Genomic DNA, 21,057 nt, shown 5'->3' with positions numbered 1-21,057 from the left:
CTGTTTGGGCGCATGGCAGGGCTCAGAAGGGAAGGAGCGCCATTTCACTTTTTGAATGGAAAATTAGCTCCAAAAGTCAAATTGCGCTCCTTCCCTTCTGAGCCCTGCCATTCGCCCAAACAGTGGTTTATGACCACATATGAGGTATTGGTGTATTCAGGAGAAATTGCCCAACAAATTTTAGGATGCATTTTATCCTGCTACCCATGTGAAAATTAAAAAATTTAGGCTAAAAGAAATTTTTTGTGAAAAAAAAAAGTACTTTTTCGTTTTCACAGATCAATTTGTGAAGCACCTGGGGGTGTAAAGTGCTGACTATGCATCTAGATAAGATCCCTGGGGAGTCTAGTTTCCAAAATGGGGTCACTTGTGGGGGAGCTCCAATGTTTAGGCACACAGGGGCTCTCCAAACGCAACATGGTGTCCGCTAACAATTTGAGCCGATTTTCCATTCAATTTGTTAGCGGACACCATGTTGCATTTGGAGAGTCCCTGTGTGCCCAAACATTGGAGCTCCCCCACAAGTGACCCTATTTTGGAAACTAGACCCCCCCAAGGAATCTATCTAGATGCATAGTGAGCACTTGGAACCCCCAGGTGCTTCACAAATTGATTCATAAAAATGAAAAAGTATTTTTTTTTCCACAAAAATTTTCTTTTTTCATTTTTCCGTATTAATTTGCGAAGCACATGGGGGTTCAAAATGCTCACCACCCATCTAGATAAGTTCCTTGGGGGGTCTAGTTTCCAAAATGGGGTCACTTGTGGGGGAGCTCCAATGTTTAGGCACACAGGGGCTCTCCAAACACGACATGGTGTCTGCTAACAAATTGGAACCATGTCGCGTTTGGAGAGCCCCTGTGTGTCTAAACATTGGAGCTCCCCCACAAGTGACCCCATTTTGGAAACTAGACCCCCCAGGGAACTTATCTAGATGCATAGTGAGCACCCCCAGGTGCTTCACAAATTGTGTAGTGTATGTCAGGTTGGTGTGCGGTGTGGTATAGTGTAGTGTATACAACACACGCACACACAACCTCACATACACTACAACACACACACCAACCTGACATAGCCTCCTCAGCTGAGTACGCCCTAGACTGGGATGAGCGGGACGGGCGGGACATTTGTGTGTGCTGTTTGCGTGTGTAAAAAAATCAAAACTTTATTATAGTGTGAGTGTACGTGTGTGAGTGCTTGGTGTAACCTTCTGCAGTCATGTGTGGGGGCGGTCAGGTGTAAGGGATGGTCAGGCGTAGGGGGCGCAGGAGGGGGCGCGCTCAGGCACACGGGGCGCATGAGGGGGCGGTCAGGCGTAGGAGGGGGCTGAGGAGATGGAGGAGCCAGCAGCAGCAATGGGGGGTGATCACTGGGGCAGAAAGAGGGGCAGGAGCTAACAGTAGCAGCAGCAAGGGGGGTGAACCCTGGGGCAGAAAGGGGGGTAGGAGGCCGGCAGCATCAGGGGGGGGTGATCACTGGGGCAGAAAGGGGAGCAGGAGCCGGCAGCAGCAGGGGGGATGATCACTGGGAGGGGGGGGGGGTGATCACTAGGACGGGTGATCACTGGGATGGGGGGGGATCACTGGGACGGGGGGTGATCACTGGGATGGGGGGCGATCACTGGGACGGGGGGGGTAATCACTGGGAGGGGGGGGTGATCACTGGGAGGGATGGTGGGTGATCACAGGCGCAGGGGATTCATAGTGAGCCTGCTGCTGCCTGTGATCACAGTACACCGGCTGGCAGAAGGAGAGCACCAGCCGGTGGATGCAGATGTGGGAGATGGAGCAGAGGGAGCGGAGGGGTGCAGGTATGAAATTGGACTGGGGTGGAGGGGGGAGGTGGAGGGAGTTGGAGGAGGGGGGTCGGGGGGGAGTGGGGGCTGGAATCGGACAAGGGGGGAAATATTACCGGCGGTGGATCGGTGGCGGCGGCAACAGCAGATTGGTGAGTGACCAAGCTCCACAGCTTCCACGGACGGGAGGAAGCTGTGGAGCTTGGTCAGCCATTGTAAAAACGACCCCCTCCACATCTGATTGGAGAGCTAGCGTCACATGGACACTAGCCCCAATCAGATATGGGGGGAGGGGGGTGACAGAGCTGACACTCCCCCCAGCCAATGGCTGATGCTATATGCATCAGGCCATACCCAGATCATAAATAATTCACCAATTTCCATTGGTGAAATATTTAATTCATTCCGATTGGCAGTTTCACTTTCACTTTAATGAAACTGCCAATCGGATGTGTCCTAGGCACGGGGGGCGGGGTTAATCCACCCCCCGTGGGGTCAACTACAGGTTGTCCAGTTGCAGTAGCTCGCACGCGCTGCAGGGGCGCTATCCCTCCATGTCACAGACGCTGTGACATGGGTCGGGAACGCACCGGTTTCCATGTCACAGACGCTGTGACACGGGTCGGGAAGGGGTTAATACAGGTAATGAGTGCAGAGTAGTAGGGCTTCTTAAAGAAAAACTAACAGGTCTGTGAGAGCCAGAATTCTTGCTGGTTGGTAGGTGATCAAATACTTATTTCATGCAATTTAATTATTTAAAAATCATACGACACGATTTTCTGGATTTTTTTAAAGGTTCTGTCTCTCACAGTTGAAGTGTACCTACGATAAAAATTACAGACCTCTCCATTCTTTGTAGGGGGGAAACTTGCAAAATCGGCAGTGTATCAAATACTTATTTTCTTTATCGCTTCATTGGGGGACACAGGACCATGGGTGTATGCTGTTGTCACTAGGAGGTTGACACTAGGCAAAAAAAGAAAAAAGCTCCTCCTCTGCAGTATACACCCGCCTACAGGCACCAAGCTCACCAGTTTAAGCTTAGTGTCTGTAGGAGGTAGACCTGGATCCTACTGATCTAACCCTGTTGTGTTTTATTAATGTTTTATTTTTTATTTTTCAGATACAGCTCTTCAGGGTTAACAGGGAACACTGCGTCCCCTGTTATCCCCATTCTCAAGCGACCGAGAGAGCAGTGTGGCATTTCCCACATCGCCCACTCTCGGACCCGCTGTGCAGGACCTATCCCTTGTCACCTTCAGGTGTCTCAGGGTGATTCTCGGTGGCCAGTCCTTGCCCATTCCCCACCCCAGCACCTTCCTCGGAGCGGCCTGGGAGGGAGACGGTGGTCACTACGGTGACCTTCCCCCAGATTCTGGGGTTGACACCGTCTCCTGCACTGTCCAGGACCGGTCAGTGCGGGAAGGAGGAAGAGCCAGGATCCCCTCTATCCACGGAGGACCTCCTGTGTCCATCCTCAGAGGGAAGAGGAAGAAGAGTCATCGGGAAAGGTACAATCCCTCCCTGCTGCCTCCTCCTCAGCCCCAGGTCCCTCACATCTCAGCTATGGCACAGTCCCCGTAAATCCTGGGATAATAAGGGGGGCATCACATTTCCCCGCCAACGCCCCCTCTCCTCACAGACATCAGGAAGCGAACCGTGGGCCTCGAACTCACAATAGCATGGCATCCCCCACAGCCCCCCCCTTTTCTCTGTCCTTTTTTGCGTGGCATTTCTGCCCGCGCTTTCTCTGTTGGGGGGCGGTTCGGGTAGGGCGTTCTCTTTCCGGCGGGTATACGCCCCTTCCGAAAACCGGCCAATCAGGACCGAGGAGCATTATGACGCTTCCGCCACGCCCACTTTTATCCCGGGGGCCTATCAGCGGCCGAGTTCTTAAGCCCGCCTCCATCCCTTCTGCCTTTCAGAGCTTTGGCTCCCCTAGGTTGCTCAGGGCAGCACGCTCCTCTCCGGCTCCGCCCCTCTACGCTGCTCTCGGTCTGGCTCCGGCAGCATCATTCTGTGACTGCCTCATCATCGCAGCCCTGCTCCTGTCTCCGCGGCTCCGGACTTTCCGACGGGGGATACGGGACCGTGCCCATTCCAGACCGGGTAGGCCCTACTCTGCCACTTCCACACACCACAGGCTCCCTCCTCTGCAGTATTCCTGGTTAGGCACATATGCCCAATCCCAGGGAGCTTTCTGTCCATCCCACTCACACAGTCACATATTACGCCTGTGCTCTTTGCAGTACTAAGTGGCCCGCGGGTCTGACAACGGCTTTCTGCTCGACCTGCAAGCCTCCCACCATGCTGGCACCCCAAGACCCCCCTGCCGCCCAGGACGAGGTAACTCCCCCTCCTCCGGAGTGGGCTGTTGGTATGTCCCAGTCTGTCTTTGACCTCACCAAGGTATCTCAATCTCTGGTACAGGTCCTAGAACGTTTGCCCATGCTATCCATGGCCACCAGTGCTCCGAACGTTCCAACGGACGATTCGCAGGCACCCCTGCCCCCTCCTTCTAAGGGCAGACCGAGGGCACGTTCTCAGAAACGGACTCACACAAGCTCATCCTCCAGCTCTCCAGACTCCAAATTGATCCCTGCATCTCACACCTCTTCCCCAGAGGTCGCTCCGGGATCAGACACGGAATCAGATTCTGACTCTGGATCCGACACGGATCAATATTCTTGAGTCCAGGACATGGTTGACTGCCTTATATCGGCCGTCAATCAGACTCTGCATGTTAAAGAGGACGAGAGCCCTTCTCAGGACTACTCCGTTTTCTTCAAGAGAATCAAGCGCCCGGCACGCACCTTTTCTAACCATTCAGAATTTGATGGTGTCTTTTAGAAACAATTGGAGCATCCTGAGAAGCGCTTCACTGGAAAGAAACAGTTAGACATGCTATACCCCTTTAACCACGACCTTGTCAGCAGATGGACAGAGTCCCCTTCTGTGGATCCTCCTGTCTCTCGTCTCTCGGCTAAGACGGTACTGTCCCTTCCAGACGGTTCTTCCCTCAAGGACACTACGAATGGACAGGTTGAGGCCTTGACTAAGTCATCCTTCGAGGCCTCTGGCACCTCCTTTTGTCCTTCCTTCGCCTCAACTTGGGTATCAAAAGCAGTCTCCGCATGGGCCAAACAGCTTAGGCAGGGCATCCTCACCGGGGCTTCCCCAGACGATCTGGCTGACCTAGCGGATCAGATCGCCCACGCAGGGAAATATCTTCTCACGGCGTCCCTTGACGCCGCTACCTGTTCAGCCCGTGTCTCAAGCAATATCATCGCCTTACGTAGGATTCTTTGGCTGAAGGCTTGGATTGCCGACCCGGCCTCCAAGAAATCACTAACAAATCTCCCTTTTCAGGGCTCCAGACTATTTGTGTCTAAATTAGACCAGATCATCTCTGATGCCACTGGGGGCAAGAGCACTTGCCTTCCTCAGCCGAGACCTAATCGCCCCTTTCCTTGGAAACGTTACCTTCAGTTTCGGTCCTTTCGTCGGTTCGCTCAACCAGGACCCTCCTCTCAACAGGACCGTACCCCAGCACAGAAGGACAAACGTAAGCCTACCTTTAGGTCCACTCCCAACTGGCGCGCAAAGGGTCGCTCTTCCACGCCCTCTGGATCCCGATCACGATCCAACAGATTTTCCTCAGCATGACGGGTCACCCCCACCTGGGTTTTCTCCCAGGGTGGGCGGCCGTCTACTTCTCTTCCGAGACCCTTGGGTATTGGCAATAGAGGATGTCTGGGTCAAGGAGATAGTGACCTCAGGCTACAAGATCGAGTTCAACGCTATACCAAGAACACGATTTCTCAAGTCCCACCACCCGCATCCATCTCTACTTCCCGGATTCCTTCAGGCAATTGCCTCCCTTCTGTGCTCAGGAGTTATAGTTCCAGTCCCCCTTCAAGAAAGGTGTTCGGGTTTCTACTCAAATCTTTTCGTCGTTCCAAAAAAGGACTGCTCACTACATCCGATCTTAGACCTCAAACAGCTAAACCGACAGATACGTGTACGGCACTTCAGAATGGAGTCCCTCAGGTCGGTAATCGCCTCGATGGAGGCCGGGGAATAGCTATGTTCAGTGGATATTCAGGATGCGTATCTTCATATCCCAATCTGCGCACCACATCAGAAGTTCCTTCGATTTGTCTTCCAGAACGCACATTACCAGTTCACTTCTCTCCCCTTCGGGCTTGCCTCCGCCCCAAGGGTTTTCACAAAGGTAATGGTGACGGTCATGGCCATTCTACGAGTCAGGGGGATTGTAATTATCCCCTACCTCGACAATCTAATGATCAAGGGTCCCACGTTCAGGGACTGCCTCCACAGTCTCCAGATCACCCTGAACACGCTTTCTCGGTTAGGCTGGCTGATCAACACAGACAAATCCTCCCTGGTCCCATCTCAGTGCTTAACCTTTCTAGGGATGCAGTTCGACACGACCCATGCCCGGGTCATGCTCCCGAGGGAGAAGATAAACTCTCTCTGTCAGGGGATTCACCTTCTCTCAGACCCAAATCCACGCCGCCTTCGCCTGTGCATGAGTGTCTTGGGAAAAATGGTGGCAGCTATGGAGGCTGTCCCGTTTGCCCAGTTCCATATCCGGCCTCTTCAACTGGCCCTTCTGTCAGCATGGGACAAGAACCCGTTGTCTCTAGATCGACGCATCAGGTTACCTCTTCATGTGAGAAGGTCATTAATATGGTGGACTCGTCCTTCTTCCTTCAGACCCGGGAGGTCATTCCTACCGCTTCACTGGCAGGTGGTCACGATCGGTGCCAGCCTCATCGGTTGGGGGGCAGTCTTCCTCCACCACACAGCGCAGGGCCGTTGGAGTCTCCACGAAGCCTCCCTACCGATCAATATATTGGAGATAAGGGCAATTTACTTGGCATTGCGTCACTGGCAGGACATTCTTGCAGGGTTCCCAGTCCGCGTACAATCTGACAACGCCACGGCGGTGGCGTACATAAACAGTCAGGGAGGAACGCGCAGCAAGTCCGTCTTAAAAGAGGTGATAAGAGTGCTAGTTTGGGCCGAGAACACTGTTCCGGCAATCTCAGCAATACACATTCCGGGGGTCGACAATTGGGCGGCCGACTTCCTCAGTCGGCAGGGCCTTGCCTCAGGAGAATGGTCTCTCCATCCCGAGGTGTTCCATCAGATATGCTCACGATGGGGCGCGCCGGACGTCGACCTCATGGCGTCTCGGTTAAACCACAAGGTTCTATCCTTCGTAGCCCGGTCCCGGACGCGCTAGTCATCTCATGGTCTCAGTTCCAGCTGCCCTATTTCTTTCCCCCTCTACCATTGATCCCTCGGGTCGTCAAAAAGATCAAGACAGAGGGAGTACCGGTAATTCTAATAGCCCTGGATTGGCCCAGACACGTCTGGTACGCAGATCTAGTAAACCTGCTCGTCGACTCCCCCTGGAGACTACCTGACCGGCCGGACCACCTCTCTCAGGGACCTATTCTTCATCAGAGTTCTCGTTCTCTTAATTTAATGGCATGGCCATTGAGGCCGCAGTGTTGAGGAAGGCGGGTTTTGCGGACAACGTCATCCAGACCCTAATTAGTGCCAGGAAACCCGCAACCTCGCACATATACCACAGAACCTGGAGAGCCTTTTTTCGTCACTGCGAGAAGGATCAGCTAGCTCCCGTGTCTTTTTCGCTACCGACCTCTATTAGGAGGGTTGCAGAGCTCGCAGCCCTCTCTTGTCAGTCGCCTTTTCTGGTCTTCCATCAAGACAAGGTAGTGCTCAGGCCAGTGCCTTCCTTTTTGCCAAAAGTAGTCTCCTCTTTCCACATCAATGAGGACATTGTTTTGCCTTCCTTCTGCCCGACCCCAGTGCACCCTCGGGAGAAATCCCTGCACAAACTGGGTCTGGTCAGAGCTCTGCGTGTGTACCTTTCTAGAACGGCTTCCCTTCGGCGCTCGGACGCCCTGTTTGTCATTCCTGAAGGGCGTCGCAAGGGTCTCCCTGCTTCCAAGTCAACCATCGCCCGTTGGATACGTTCGACCACTTTGGAGGCATATCACGTCTCGGACAAATCTCCCCCTCCGGGGGTAAGGGCTCACTCCACCCGGGCGGTGGGGGCCTCTTGGGCTGTTCGCCTTCAGGCTTCAGCTTCTCAGATCTGTAAGGCCGCAACATGGTCTTCACTCCACACCTTTTCAAGGTTTTACAAGGTCCAGACTTATTCATCAGCTGATGCCAGTCTTGGACGGAAGGTTCTGCAGGCAGCGGTTGCCTGCATTCAGACCTAGTCTATGGCTACCTTTTTCTGTTCTCCCACCCTGGGGACTGCTTTTGGACGTCCCATGGTCCTGTGTCCCCCAATGAAGCGATAAAGAAAAAGGGATTTTTGGTACTCACCGTAAAATCTCTTTCTTGGAGCCTTCATTGGGGGACACAGCACCCTCCCTGATTTTGGGCATAGGTACAGTGGGCACTGTTGGGCATCTAATTTAGTTTTCACGGTTGTGCCCCGTTGGGCATTGCATAGTTAATTGTTTTAAGTTCCTCCTACTGCTTTAGCCACTAACTGGTGAGCTTGGTGCCTGTAGGCGGGTGTATACTGCGGAGGAGGAGCTTTTTCCTTTTTTTGCCTAGTGTCAACCTCCTAGTGACAACAGCATACACCCATGGTCCTGTGTCCCCCAATGAAAGCTCCAAGAAAGAGATTTTACGGTGAGTACCAAAAATCCCTCTTTTCCCACTGTCTGTCTATCTATCTATATATCATCTATCTATCTATGTTAATCATATGAGTAGAAATCATGTAACTTATATTAACATTAAAGGCAATAGACTAAACATATACTGTACAGTATGTCAGTAGGTATTATTAGACTTCATACTGTATTCCCTCCCTCTGAATTATGTATCTGATTTATGCTATAATCTCAGTAATATATCTGCCTCACTTTAATGGAATCACTCGTCCATCCACTGTATCATTGTAGTGATGTGTGCATTTCTGCCAGTGGGGAATTGGGTATATTTGTTATAAAATTGACTGGTCTGTTCCATGTAGTTCTCTGTAGGAGATATGATCTATAGGGCTCAGGCACACGGGTGTGAATAAATGAATGCACATGAGTGTAGTAAAATGGAAGTGGGTTGATGGACATTTATAGTGGTTGTCCAGTTTAGACAAGCCTGTGGCACTCATGATCAACGATTCTTTTAAAGTGAAGTAGCACACTGCTTATTACAAGTAATAGGATAATGGTGACTGCAGTAGAAGAAGGAGGTGCTGATCGGACCCCTTCTATAAGACATTTAACATTAAGTTGTCTAAACCAGTCAGCCCCTTCTAAATGTTTCCTCTGGAGCCTTCATGCATTATTTAGTTGTTACTGTACATGATCTGATATTCTGGGTTCTGAAGCTTCAGTAGCAATAATACACGACACATGCTGAAACCCTCATGTGCAGTCCCATGTCTTTACCATTTTACCTAGTCTATTTTCTGTTGATCTGTGTAAAGGAGTTTCCAGTAAAAAAAAAAATCAAGTTATCCCAATTATCATCTATATCCTCTGGTCCTAGGTACCAACCCAATGCTGTAAAGTAGCTAAGCCAGCCCCCCTTCCTAATAAAAACTGATGCATAGACAGAGAAGTGGGCTGGTTTAGCTATGGAAATGAGAGCAGTCAGCCGGCCCCTTTACACACAGTCATGAGCCGTCACAGGAAATATTCCTCCATGTTGAGCTCTTGAACAGAAGTGGTGCTACCAAACTCTGGAACAGAGCAGATGACTGGTAATCGGGGCACTATATTATCATATTAAATAACTTGCTTTTTTTAGGAAGGTTTATGTTTTTTCTTTTTTTCTTTTAAACTGGAAAACCCCTTTAAAAAAAAAAAAAAGCATCAACATTGGATAACTTAACACCAGTGTGCATGAACCCTGAGTCTGATTATGTCCACTTGGAGAATAGACAGACTTTTTTTGTTCATTAGGGTTAACATCTTGTCAAGCTATAGGCATAAAGATTACTGGCTACTTATATTAATAAAAACCTTTCTTATGTTTTATATAGCACCAAGGCCTTGTTCAGAAAGTGAGTTTTCTTGTGCCAATGGTCGTTGTATTGCTGGTCGTTGGAAGTGTGACGGAGATCATGACTGTATTGATGGGTCAGATGAGGTAAGAACTCAAACACATAGGTACATAGCCTTCATATTCAGTGCTCAGCATAAATGAGTAATTTGTTGGACAATCTTTAGTTTCCTTTCAGAATCAACATTTTCTAGGAGATACAATACTACAAAATACACACTTAAGGCCCCGTCACACTTAGCGACGCTGCAACGATCCCGACAACGATACGACCTGTCAGGGATCGTTGCTGCGTCGCTATGTGGTCGCAAAAATGTGTTCAGCCCAATGAAAGTCTTAAGTGCAAAGCTAAAGTTTAGACTACAAAATTTTAATTAACAAGAATTTGACCCACAGGTAAGTCTAATTATTCATTAACCAGTTGTCCAGCAGACGGTTAACTTTAAAAGGGCATTACTTAAAGGGGTTGTGCCACCATAAAGAATACAGTGAACCAAGCAGAAAAGGTGGAAATAAATAGTTTTGTAATTTACAGTGATTAAAAATAATGCTCCATTCAAAAGATAGCAAGCTTTTATGTTTTGAATTCGGCTCTGTGAAGCAAAGCGATCTTACCCAGAGGTCAGCTGTGTGAGCACAGGGGGGTTGGGATAAATCACAGACACGCTCTGTGCTTACAGCAGGGAGCCTGCGCTGTCAGACTTGTGAGGGAGAATATGTTGCGCACACTGGGGGTGGGGAGTTGGGGGTAGTCGGACCTCTTATGATGACAGGAACTGTGCAAACTCGGGCAGCTGGTCGGCCGCTCTTAGGACGGAATGAAATAACGCCAGTGGGGGCCAGGGAGCATAATTCAAAAAATAAGATCTTGTTATCTTTTGAATGGAGCATAATTTTTAATCACTATAAATTACAAAACTATTTCCATCTTTTCTGGGCAGCACGGTGGCTCAGTGGTTAGCACTGTTGTCTTGCAGCGCTGGGGTCCTGGGTTCAAATCCCACCAAGGACAACATCTGCAAGGAGTTTGTATGTTCTCCCCGTGTTTGCATGGGTTTCCTCTGGGTTCTCCAGTTTCCTCCCACACTCCAAAGACATACTGATAAGGGATGTAGATTGTGAACCCCAATGGGGACAGTGCCGATATTGTCTGTAAATTGCCTGAATTGTAAAGTTCTGCGGAATATGTTGGCGTTATATAAATAAAAAGATTATTATTTCTGCTTGGTTAACTGTATTCTTTATGGTGGCACAACCCCTTTAAGAAAAGAAAACCCCTTCCCATATCATACTGTCGGCAATGGCACAACATGGAAGAGAAATGTCACCAGACTGAGAAAGAAAATAATTTCTTTATACAAGAAAAGTGAAGGCTACAAGAAGATCAGCAAAACTTTAGTTATCAGTCAGAATAGTGTAGCAAAAGTGATACCAAAATATTACAAAGATGGAACTGTAACAATCACATAGAGACGTACAGGCTGATCACGGAAGTTAACACCTAAACAGGGGCGTCTTCTTTGAGAAGGGTTGAAGAAAATCGCAAGTTCACTGCAGTTGGCTAAAGAAGTAGAAAGCCAAAAAGGTTTGCGTGTTTCCTGTGACACAATATGGCATAATATTGTCATGCATAGGTGTCGTCCATGAAGGAAGCCTCTCCTAAGGTCCGTGCACAAATAATCGGGCACTTTTTCTACATAACAATGTTCCAGAACATACATCCAAGGCCACGGTTGCATTTCTAAAGAACAGGGTGATGTAAATACTTTTATGCCCAAAAATGACAAAAGTATTCGTGGAGTGGATGCCTTTATTGGCTAACCAGAAAAAATATATTTGCAAGTTTTCAGAGCACAGTGGCTTCTTTGGCAGTTTTTTTTTGTAAAACTGTCTGAAGAAAGAGCCCCTTTGCTCTGAAAGCTTGTAAATATATTTTTTCTGGTTAGCCAATAAAGGTATCACTCCGAGAATACTTTTGATTTTTGGGCATAAAAAAAGGAATTCTCATTCTATACATACCTATTATGATTGTACCACTATTTAGTTTTGTAATGGAAGTAATAATATTAACCTTACTTTCATGTTATGGGATTAAAAAAATATTCTTGCCAAAATGTTGTAAATTGTTTCTGTGATCAGTGAGATTGATTAAAATCTTACTTTTCAAGGGGGTGTACTCATTTATTCTGAGCACTGGAAAACTACAGTTTTCCAAAGCTATGCTCAAGAAACGCCAAGATTCCATGTTTTAAATGGGTTGTCTGGTACTTACTAGTGATGAACGAGCGTGTTCTGTTAACCCTTTCGGCGAGCATGCTCGGATACTCGCTGAGTATTTGCGGCGTGCTCGAATGTTATGTTTGAGTCACTCCGTGTGCATGATTTGCGATTGTTTGACAGCTTTAATACATGTGAGGAATGCCTAACAAACAGGCATTCCTTACATGTATTAACCCCTTTAAAGCCCATGACGTACTAATACGCGTCTGTGCCCTGGGCTTTAAGAGCCTGACCCGTATTAGTACGTCATGGCGATCGCGCGCGCACACAGGCTGTGCGGGCGCGATCGCCGCCGGATGTCAGCTGATTGTCACAGCTGACACCCGATACTATGTGCAGGGAGCGGTCCTGCACCGCTCCCAGCACATTAACCCCCGCAATGCTGCGATCGAAGTCGATCGCAGCATTGCGGAGGCAAGGGGAGGTGATTGCTGATACTCACCTCCTCTTCCGGCGTCCAGCGCTGTCTGCTGCGGCTTCCCGGGTGTTGCCATGACGACCCGATGTCGTCATGACAACATCCGGGTCACCAGACAGCAGGAAGATTGTTTGGACATGCGCAGTGCATCTCCAAACTATCTTCTCCCTGTCCAGCGCTGACAGCCTGCATGGCACAGGGATGGTGCTTCATTCCTGTGCCATGCAGGCGATCAGAATAAAAAAAGTGAAAGTCCCATAGTGGGACAAAGTAAAAAAGTAAAAAAACTGTCTGAAAGTGAAAAAAAAAATAGTAAAAAATAAAAATAAAAAAAATAATCCACTAAAAATAAAAATATAATGTACCCATCAATAAATATTATGAAAAAAAACAAACAAACAATAAAAGTACACATATTTGGTATCGCCGCGTCCGTAACGACCTGACCTAGAAAACTGTTCCACTAGTTAACCCCTTCAGTGAACACGGTAAAAAAAAAAAAAAAGCAAAAAATAATGTTTTATCATACCGCCAAACAAAAAATGGAATAACACGCGATCAAAAAGACAAATATAAATAAAAATGGTACCACTGAAAACGTCATCTCATCCCGCAAAAAACAAGCCGCCATACAGCTCCATCATCCGAAAAATCAAAAAGTTAGAGCTCTCAGAATAAAGCGATGCAAAAAATAATTTTTTCTATAAAATAGCTTTTACTGTGTAAAAGCGCCAAAACATAGAAAAACTATATAAATGTGGTACCGCTGTAAACGTACTGACCCGAAGAATAAAGCTACCTTATCAATTTTACCACACGCGGAACAGAATAAAAAAATGTAAAAAAACACAATTCCTGAATTGTTGGTTTTTGTTTATTCTGCCTCCCAAAAACAGGAATAGAAAGCGATCAAAAAATGTCACATGCCTGAAAATGGCACCAATAAAAACGTCAACTCATCCCGCATAAAACAAGCCGTCACATGACTCTGTCTGCCAAAATATGGCGATGCAAAAACTAGATTAATACAAAATATGTGTCTTTTAGTGTGTGACAGCTGTCAATCATAAAAACCCGATATGATTCTGGTATCGCTGTAATCGCACCAACCCGAAGAATAAAGTAATCTCATCACTTATACCGCATGAGGAACGGCGTAAAAAATAAACGCTAGGGCTGGGGTTGGGGTTGTGCTAATGTTAGGGTTGGGGTTATTTTTTTTTTCCAATGTAAAAAAAAAAAAAAGATGACGATATGGCGACTAGTGTTGAGCGCAAGTGCTTTCTACTTGAGTTTGCATCGGGTATGCACTAAGTATCGCGGGTGCTCGAGTCTCCGCCCCATATGCTTCGCGGCCAAAAAAACTCGTGGGGATTGCCTGCCATGCACGAGCGATCCCTGCATGTTTTTTTGGGGGTGTCTAATAACCGTGATACATGGTGCATACCTGAGTACCCGATGCAAACTCAAGTAGCGAGCACTTGCGCTCAAGAGTAATGACAACTTATTCAATATGATGACCTAATGTTATCAAATTCTGTGTCGTACCTCTGGGTTCAAAATGTTCGCTATACCCCTTAATAAAATCCTTGAGGGGTATAGTTTCCAAAATGGGGTCACTTGTGGGGGAGCTCCACTGTTTAGGCACATCAGGGGCTCTCCAAACGCGACATGGTGTCCGCTAACAAATTGAATGGAAAATCGGCTCAAATTGTTAGCGGACACCATGTTGCTTTTGGAGAGCCCCTGATGTGCCTAAACAGTGGAGCTCCCCCACAAGTGACCCCATTTTGGAAACTAGACCCCCCAAGGCACCTATCTAGATGCATAGTGAGAACTTGGAACCCTCAGGTGCTTCACAAATTGATTCGTAAAAATGAAAAAGTGGAAAAAAAAATACTTTTTAATTTTTACGAATCAATTTGTGAAGCACCTAGGGGTTCCAAGTTCTCACTATGCATATAGATAGGTGCCTTGGGGGGTCTAGTTTCCAAAATGGGGTCACTTGTGGAGGAGCTCCACTGTTTAGGCACATCAGGGGCTCTCCAAACGCAACATGGCGTCCGCTAATTATTCAAGCAAATTTTACAATCAAAAAGTCAAATGGCGCTCCTTCCCTTCCGAGCCCTGCCGTGCGCCCAAACAGTGGTTTTTCCCCACATATGGGGTATCTGCGTGCCCAGGGGAAATTGCACAACCAATTTTGGGGTCCATTTTTTCCTGTTACCCCTGCGAAAATAAAAAAAATTGGGTCTAAAGTAACATTTTTGTGAAAAAAGTTAAATGTTCATTTTTTTTTTCCACATTCCAAAAATTCCTATGAAGCACCTGAAGGGTTAATAAGTTCTTGAATGTGGTTTTGAGCACCTTGAGGGGTGCAGTTTTTAGAATGGTGTCACTTTTGGGTATTTTCTGTCATAAAGACCCCTCAAAGTGACTTCAAATGTGATGTGGTCCCTAAAAAAATGTTTTTGTAAATTTTGTTGGAAAAATGAGAAATCGCTGGTCAAATTTTAACCCTTATAGCTCCCTAACAAAAAAATTTTGGTTACAAAATTGTGCTGATGTAAAGTAGACATGTGGGAAATGTTATTTATTAACTCTTTTGTGTGACATATCTCTCTGATTTAAGGGCATAAAAATTAAAATTTTGAAAATTGCTAAATTTTCAACATTTTCGCCAAATTTCCGTTTTTTTCACAAATAAACGCTAGTGATATCGAAGAAATTTTACCACACTCATGAAGTACAATATGTCACGAAAAAACATTCTCAGAATCAGGGGGATCCGTTGAAGCGTTCCAGAGTAATTACCTCATAAAGTGACAGTGGTCAGAATTGTAAAAATTGGCCTGGTCATTAACGTGCAAACCACTTTCGGTTGTAAAGGGGTTAAAGCAGTCAAACAGTCGCAAATCATGCACATGGAGTGACTCAAGCAACACCCGAGCGGAAAACACCCGAGCATGCTCATAAATCTCGAGTAAGGAGCATGCTCGCTCATCACTAGTACTTACTAATTGATGACCTATATGTAGGGTGTGAGAGTGGTAGGGGTACAAAATTGAGCACCCGGACTGAGCCCTGGCGGTGCCCGGGTATAAGCAGGGGAACACCGCAGCCCCATACATTGCTTCGTCGCTGCTGTTGAGTACTGCACTATATCTCCTGTTCACTGTCTCATATTATTGATTTTCTTATGGATATATCATCAGTCTTGTACCAACCTTTTGATTAGGGAAACTAGCTCAATCAATTTTAGAAAATCCTGAACACATGGCTGTTGGGAATCACTGGTATGTTCCAATGTTTTCACAAAAATCCTAGTACACTTTAAAGAAATATTCCTATTGTCCCAGAATTAGCTGCTGCTCATATTTGTGTTCATCCAAATTTTTGGTTTTCATCAAACAGAAAGGTTGCCAGGTACGGTGTGAGCAAGACCAATTCCAGTGTACAAATAACCACTGCATCCCACATCGCTGGCTATGCGATGCTGATGCCGACTGTATGGATGGAAGCGATGAAGTGAACTGTAGCACTAGAGGTAAGGCTGATCTGATCACCTTCTAGTATGCGTAGGCACTACAACTACATGCAAGCAAGATATGGAATTACATCTCATAAGAAAAACGCATGGAAGCAAAACATGTCCCTATCTCGGGGCCGTACTTAGGAAGTCGGTATGTAATGCACAGCAACGGACGCTCATCCAACATGGAATTACTGTTATGTCCCCTTTGGTTCTCAATAACCAGAGCTCTCTTCATATACTGATATAAATCGACTGGTCTCTGATCAATGGACAGGTTCCCTGTAATCTACATTTCACTAAGGGGCAAGAGCATAACTTTGGGAAATTAGTGGGGTAGTCATGTATGTGTGTTATTTTTATTATTTATTATTATAGCGCCATTTATTCCATGGCGTATTACATGTGAAAAAGGGGGTATATATAGCAATAAACACTTACAGTAATCTTAACTGAACAAGTCAGCGACTGTTACAGGAGGAGAGAGGACCCTGCCCGTGAGGGCTCACAGTCTACAAGGGATGGGTGAGGATACAGTAGGTGAGGGTAGAGCTGGTCGTGCAGTGATATGGTGGAGCGAGGGTTACTGCAAGTTGTACGCATGTCGGGCAGCAGAGTTTAGGATAGACTGGAGAGGGGCGAGAGTGTTAGAAAGGAGGCCACAGAGCAGGAGGTTGCAGTAGTCGAGGCAGGAGATGATGAGGGCATGCACTAGTGTTTTTGCAGAGTCTTTGCCGAGGAATGTGCGGATCCGGGAGATATTTTGGAGTTGGAGTTGGTGTTGGTAGGAAGTGGAAAGGGCTTGGATATGTGGTTTGAAAGAGAGATCAGAGTCCAGGGTTACCCCGAAGCAGTGAGCTTGTGGGACTGGGGAGAGTGAGCAGCCATTGACTATGATGGATAGGTCAGTTGGGGAAGTTGAGTGAGGTGGGGGAAAGATGATGAATTCCATTTTTTCTATGTTAAGTTTTAGAAATCTATCAGAGAAGAAGGATGAAATAGTGGACAGACATTGTGGGATTTTGGTTAGTAAGGAGTTGATATCGGGTTCAGAGAGGTAGATCTGTGTGTCATCAGCATAGAGGTGGTATTGAAAGCCATGAGACTCTATGAGCTGTCCCAGGCCAAAGGTGTAGATGAAGAAGAGCAGGGGTCCTAGGACTGAGCCTTGGGGGACGACGACAGATAGGGGTGAGATGAGGAGGTGGTATGTGAGTGGGAGACACTGTATGTCTGGTCTGTTAGATATTAAGAGATCCAACATAGGGCCAAGTGTGTGATGCCAAGAGATGAGAGAGTCTGTAGTAAGAGGGAATGGTCGACTGTGTCGAAGGCAGATGACATGTCCAGGAGGAGGAGAACAGAGTAGTGTCGCTTGGATTTGGCGGTTAGTAGGTCATTGGTGACTTTAGTCAGGGCAGTTTCAGTGGAGTGATGTGGTCGGAAGGCAGATTGTAAGCGGTCGAAGAGTGAACATGAGGATTGGTGGGAGGACAGTTCAAGATGGACATGTTGTTCCAGTAGTTTTGAGGCATAGGGGAGAAGTGATATGGGGCGATATCTAGTCGGAGAGGATGGGTCAAGGGAGGGCTTTTTGAGGATGGATGTGATTGAGGCGTGTTTGAAACATGAGGGGAAGACACCGGTTGTTAGTGACAGGTTGAAAAGGTGGGTTAGGGTTGGGATAAAGGTTAGGGATGAGGTGGGACGAGATTGGGTCAAGTTCGCATATGGTGAGGTGTGATTTGGAGAGTAAAGACGAGACTTGATCTTCTGTAATGGTGGAGAAGTTGGGTTTGGAAGAGTAAGGTTGAGTAGATATGAGATGGGGCTGTGGGGAGGGGCTGTGGGGACTTTAGGCAAAAGCTTTGTCTGATGTCAATCTTCTGCTTGAAGAATGAGGCAAACTCTTCAGCTGAGATGAGAGGAGAGGGAGGAGGCACTGGGGGACGGAGGAGAGAATTGAAAGTGGTAAATAGTTTAGGGTTGTGAGACAGGGAGGATATGAGAGATGAGAAGTCGGTTTATTTTGCTGCTGTGAGTATGGAATTGAAAATAGTGAGGGATTGTTTGAACTCCATGAAGTGCGTGTTGGAGTGGGACCTTTTCCATCTCCGCTCAGCAACTCTGGAGGCCTGTCGCAGTTCTTTAGTCAGGTTGGTGTGCCATGGTTGCCTGTTGAATGTGCGAGCTTTGGAATGTGTGAGAGGAGCGACCAAGTCGAGAGCTGCAGCTGTTGTGATGTTATATAAAGCAACAGCTACATCTGCGTCATGTAAGGAATTTATGTCTGTAAGAGGGAGGAGGGATTCAGAGAGTGAGTGTAGGTCAAGGCTTTTGAGGTTTCTGCGAGGGTGTGCAAGTTTGTGAAGTGGAGATTGTGGGACTGGAGAGGAGAGGGAAGAGAATGTAAGTATGTTGTGGTCAGAGAGAGGGAGAGGAGAGTTAGAGAGGTTAGATAGGGAACAGAGGCGGGTGAAGATGAGGTCCAGTGTGTGGCCATCTTTGTGAGTGGGGGCTGTAGACCATTGAGCAAGACCGAAGGAGTAAGTGAGGGATAGAAGCTTAGAGACAGATGGGTGGGTGTGTCAATGGGGATGTCAGTAGAAAGTAATTGAGGCAGCCAGGTAGTGAAGTGGTCGAAGAAAGTGGTGACTGGCCTTGGGGGGCGGTAAATGACAGCCAGTTGGAGGTTGGAGGGGGAGTAGATGCGCACATACTGCACCTCAAAAGATGGGAGAGTGACGGAGGGCTGTAGTGGGATTTGGGTGAAGGCGCAGGTATCTGACAGGAGAAAACCTATGCCTCCACCTTGTTTGCCGCTTGGGCGGGGGGTATGGGAAAAGCGGAATCCGACATATGAAAGTGCGGCTAGGGAGGCTGTGTCAGAGGCGGTGAGCCAGGTTTCGGTGATGGCGAGAAAGAAAAGTTTGTTAGTAATGAAATGGTGATGGAAGTAGGAAAGTTTGTTGCAGACGGAGCGAGCGTTCCATAGAACTCCTGTTAGTGCAACTAGGGAAGCCGGGATTAGGTCGATGGGTATGAAGTTAGAAAGGTTTTGAGAGTTTGTGGTAGGTCGTGGATAGGAGGTAGACTTGACTTTGGGGCTATGTTGAGCAGGATCAGGATTTGGAGAGATGCCGCCGGCAGTGAGGAGGAGCAGAGAAAATGTTAGCAGGTGGGAGTAGGAGAGAGCATGGTGTGGCTCTCTGTGTTTGGAGATACAGGATTGAATGTTGAGGAATAGTTCTGAGGAGGAGGTGAGATGAATGAGGAGGATGGAGGGAGAGATAAAGAGTTCATTACTAGGTGTAGGGATTAGGGGGGGGTTAGTAGAAAGTGGAGGACTATAGGGGAAAAAGTGAAAGCTAACAAAAACATTAAAAGTTAAAAGAGAGTAAGCCGTCAAAGTATGGGTTACCTGACTCCTGCCCTGACTCACTGCCACTTATCTCCGAAGCCACTTTGCACAAGAAGATGCATGCACAACCCCTTAAAGAGCTTCTAAATATATAGGGCACGCTAAACCATTAGCTGAAGGGCTTTGTGGGAGCTGCTTGTGGCTATATTAGCAGCTGATCAGCACACCAGGAGATGGCTCAATGATCAAAGACAGAGCAAAGATTGTGGCTGGCTACACAGAGTAACACCTTCACCATGAGATAGTGGATGCAGGGAGGGAGGGACAGACATGTAACAGTGAGTATTGAGTGAAATGAAAAACAGATAACATGTAGCATAAATATATCAGGCAGAGATATTGTGCAGCAAGCAGATTGTACCATTAGGTTGTATCAGGGAAATAGATCAGCAGATGACATATACAGCAGGTAGAGATATTGTGCAGCAATATACTGAGTTAAATTTTTTGTAAAAATTCTGTGGAAGCTGGGTTGAAAAGCAATGTCTGACTTTCATTTGTTCATTTCCATAGATTTTTAATATATTATTACTTTTGTCAGATTTGAGTTATTTCTGTGACCATTGTGGGTTTTTCTTTCATTAAACGAGGGGTACCAACAATTTTGACCACGTGTGTGTGTGTTTGTGTGTGTATATATGTATATACACACATACATGACTCTTGGACCATTTTTTTTAAACAAACAGTGACTTGTGAATGAGGCCTTGCATAAATATCATTTGAACAGGGTGATGGGTGCAAAGTGATTATATACATATACATATTACATACATATAATCACTTTGCACCCATCACCCTATTCAAATGATATTTATGCAAGGCCTCATTCACAAGTCACTGTTTGTTTAAAAAAAATGGTCCAAGAGTCATCAATGTTTTGGTTCTGAGTTTCATCAGTGTTTGGTCACTTTTTACCATCAGTGTCTCCTCAGTGATTTTCACATATAGATAAATAAAAAAATGACAAAGCTTCTCCTATCTATTGCATTGTTAACCACAGACCGCACACGGACTGTATACTATGGCATCCATGTGCTGCCCTTGATTTTCTTGGCCCCTTAGTCTTGTATTGGTATATACATGATACAGATAAAAAAAATGGACATGTCTCCGTGATTTTTGCATGGACACTTGGTCCGCCAAAAAAATGTAGATTTGTGAAAAGCCCCATAGACCATGGGGATGTGTTGTATCTGTGAAACAATGGATAAAACACGTAGGCCTAAATAAGGCCTAAAAGAATTAGTTTAGCCGATACTTAAGAAATATCCTCTCTTTAGTAGTGCGAACCTGCCCGATGGACGAATTTCAGTGTAACAACACTCTATGCAAACCTTTGGCTTGGAGATGTGATGGAGAGGACGATTGTGGGGACAACTCGGACGAAAAACCAGAAGAGTGCTGTAAGTGATGTGATGTCATATGATGCCCTTTGCAACTTCTACATTTTAGTCATTTCCAACCGTATCGTCATGGGGATGACCTGCAGCTTATCTTGTACAGATGCCAAGTATCAATGT

General features: G+C 46.8%; 1 protein-coding gene across 2 annotated transcripts in view; it reads left to right on the top strand.

The window, feature by feature from the left end:
* Positions 1-21,057, top strand: part of LRP1 (LDL receptor related protein 1) — a 385,437-nt gene that overhangs the window by 340,797 nt on the left and 23,583 nt on the right. Inside the window, exons 69-71 of one of the 2 annotated variants that reach the window (XM_073663345.1) lie at positions 9,864-9,970; positions 15,996-16,128; positions 20,821-20,940. In XM_073663345.1, the coding sequence (XP_073519446.1) occupies positions 9,864-9,970; positions 15,996-16,128; positions 20,821-20,940 (360 nt within the window). Of the gene's footprint in view, positions 1-9,863; positions 9,971-15,995; positions 16,129-20,817; positions 20,941-21,057 lie in introns of both variants that reach the window. The other variant, XM_073663344.1, reaches the window with a different exon arrangement.

The sequence above is a fragment of the Phyllobates terribilis genome, unplaced genomic scaffold (genome assembly GCF_046119375.1).
Source record: "Phyllobates terribilis strain yellow unplaced genomic scaffold, ASM4611937v1 Scaffold_2__4_contigs__length_985480577, whole genome shotgun sequence".
Lineage (NCBI taxonomy): Eukaryota > Metazoa > Chordata > Amphibia > Anura > Dendrobatidae > Phyllobates > Phyllobates terribilis.
The sequence above is the reverse complement of the archived record's forward strand: the minus strand, read 5'-3'. Positions and strand labels throughout refer to the sequence as shown.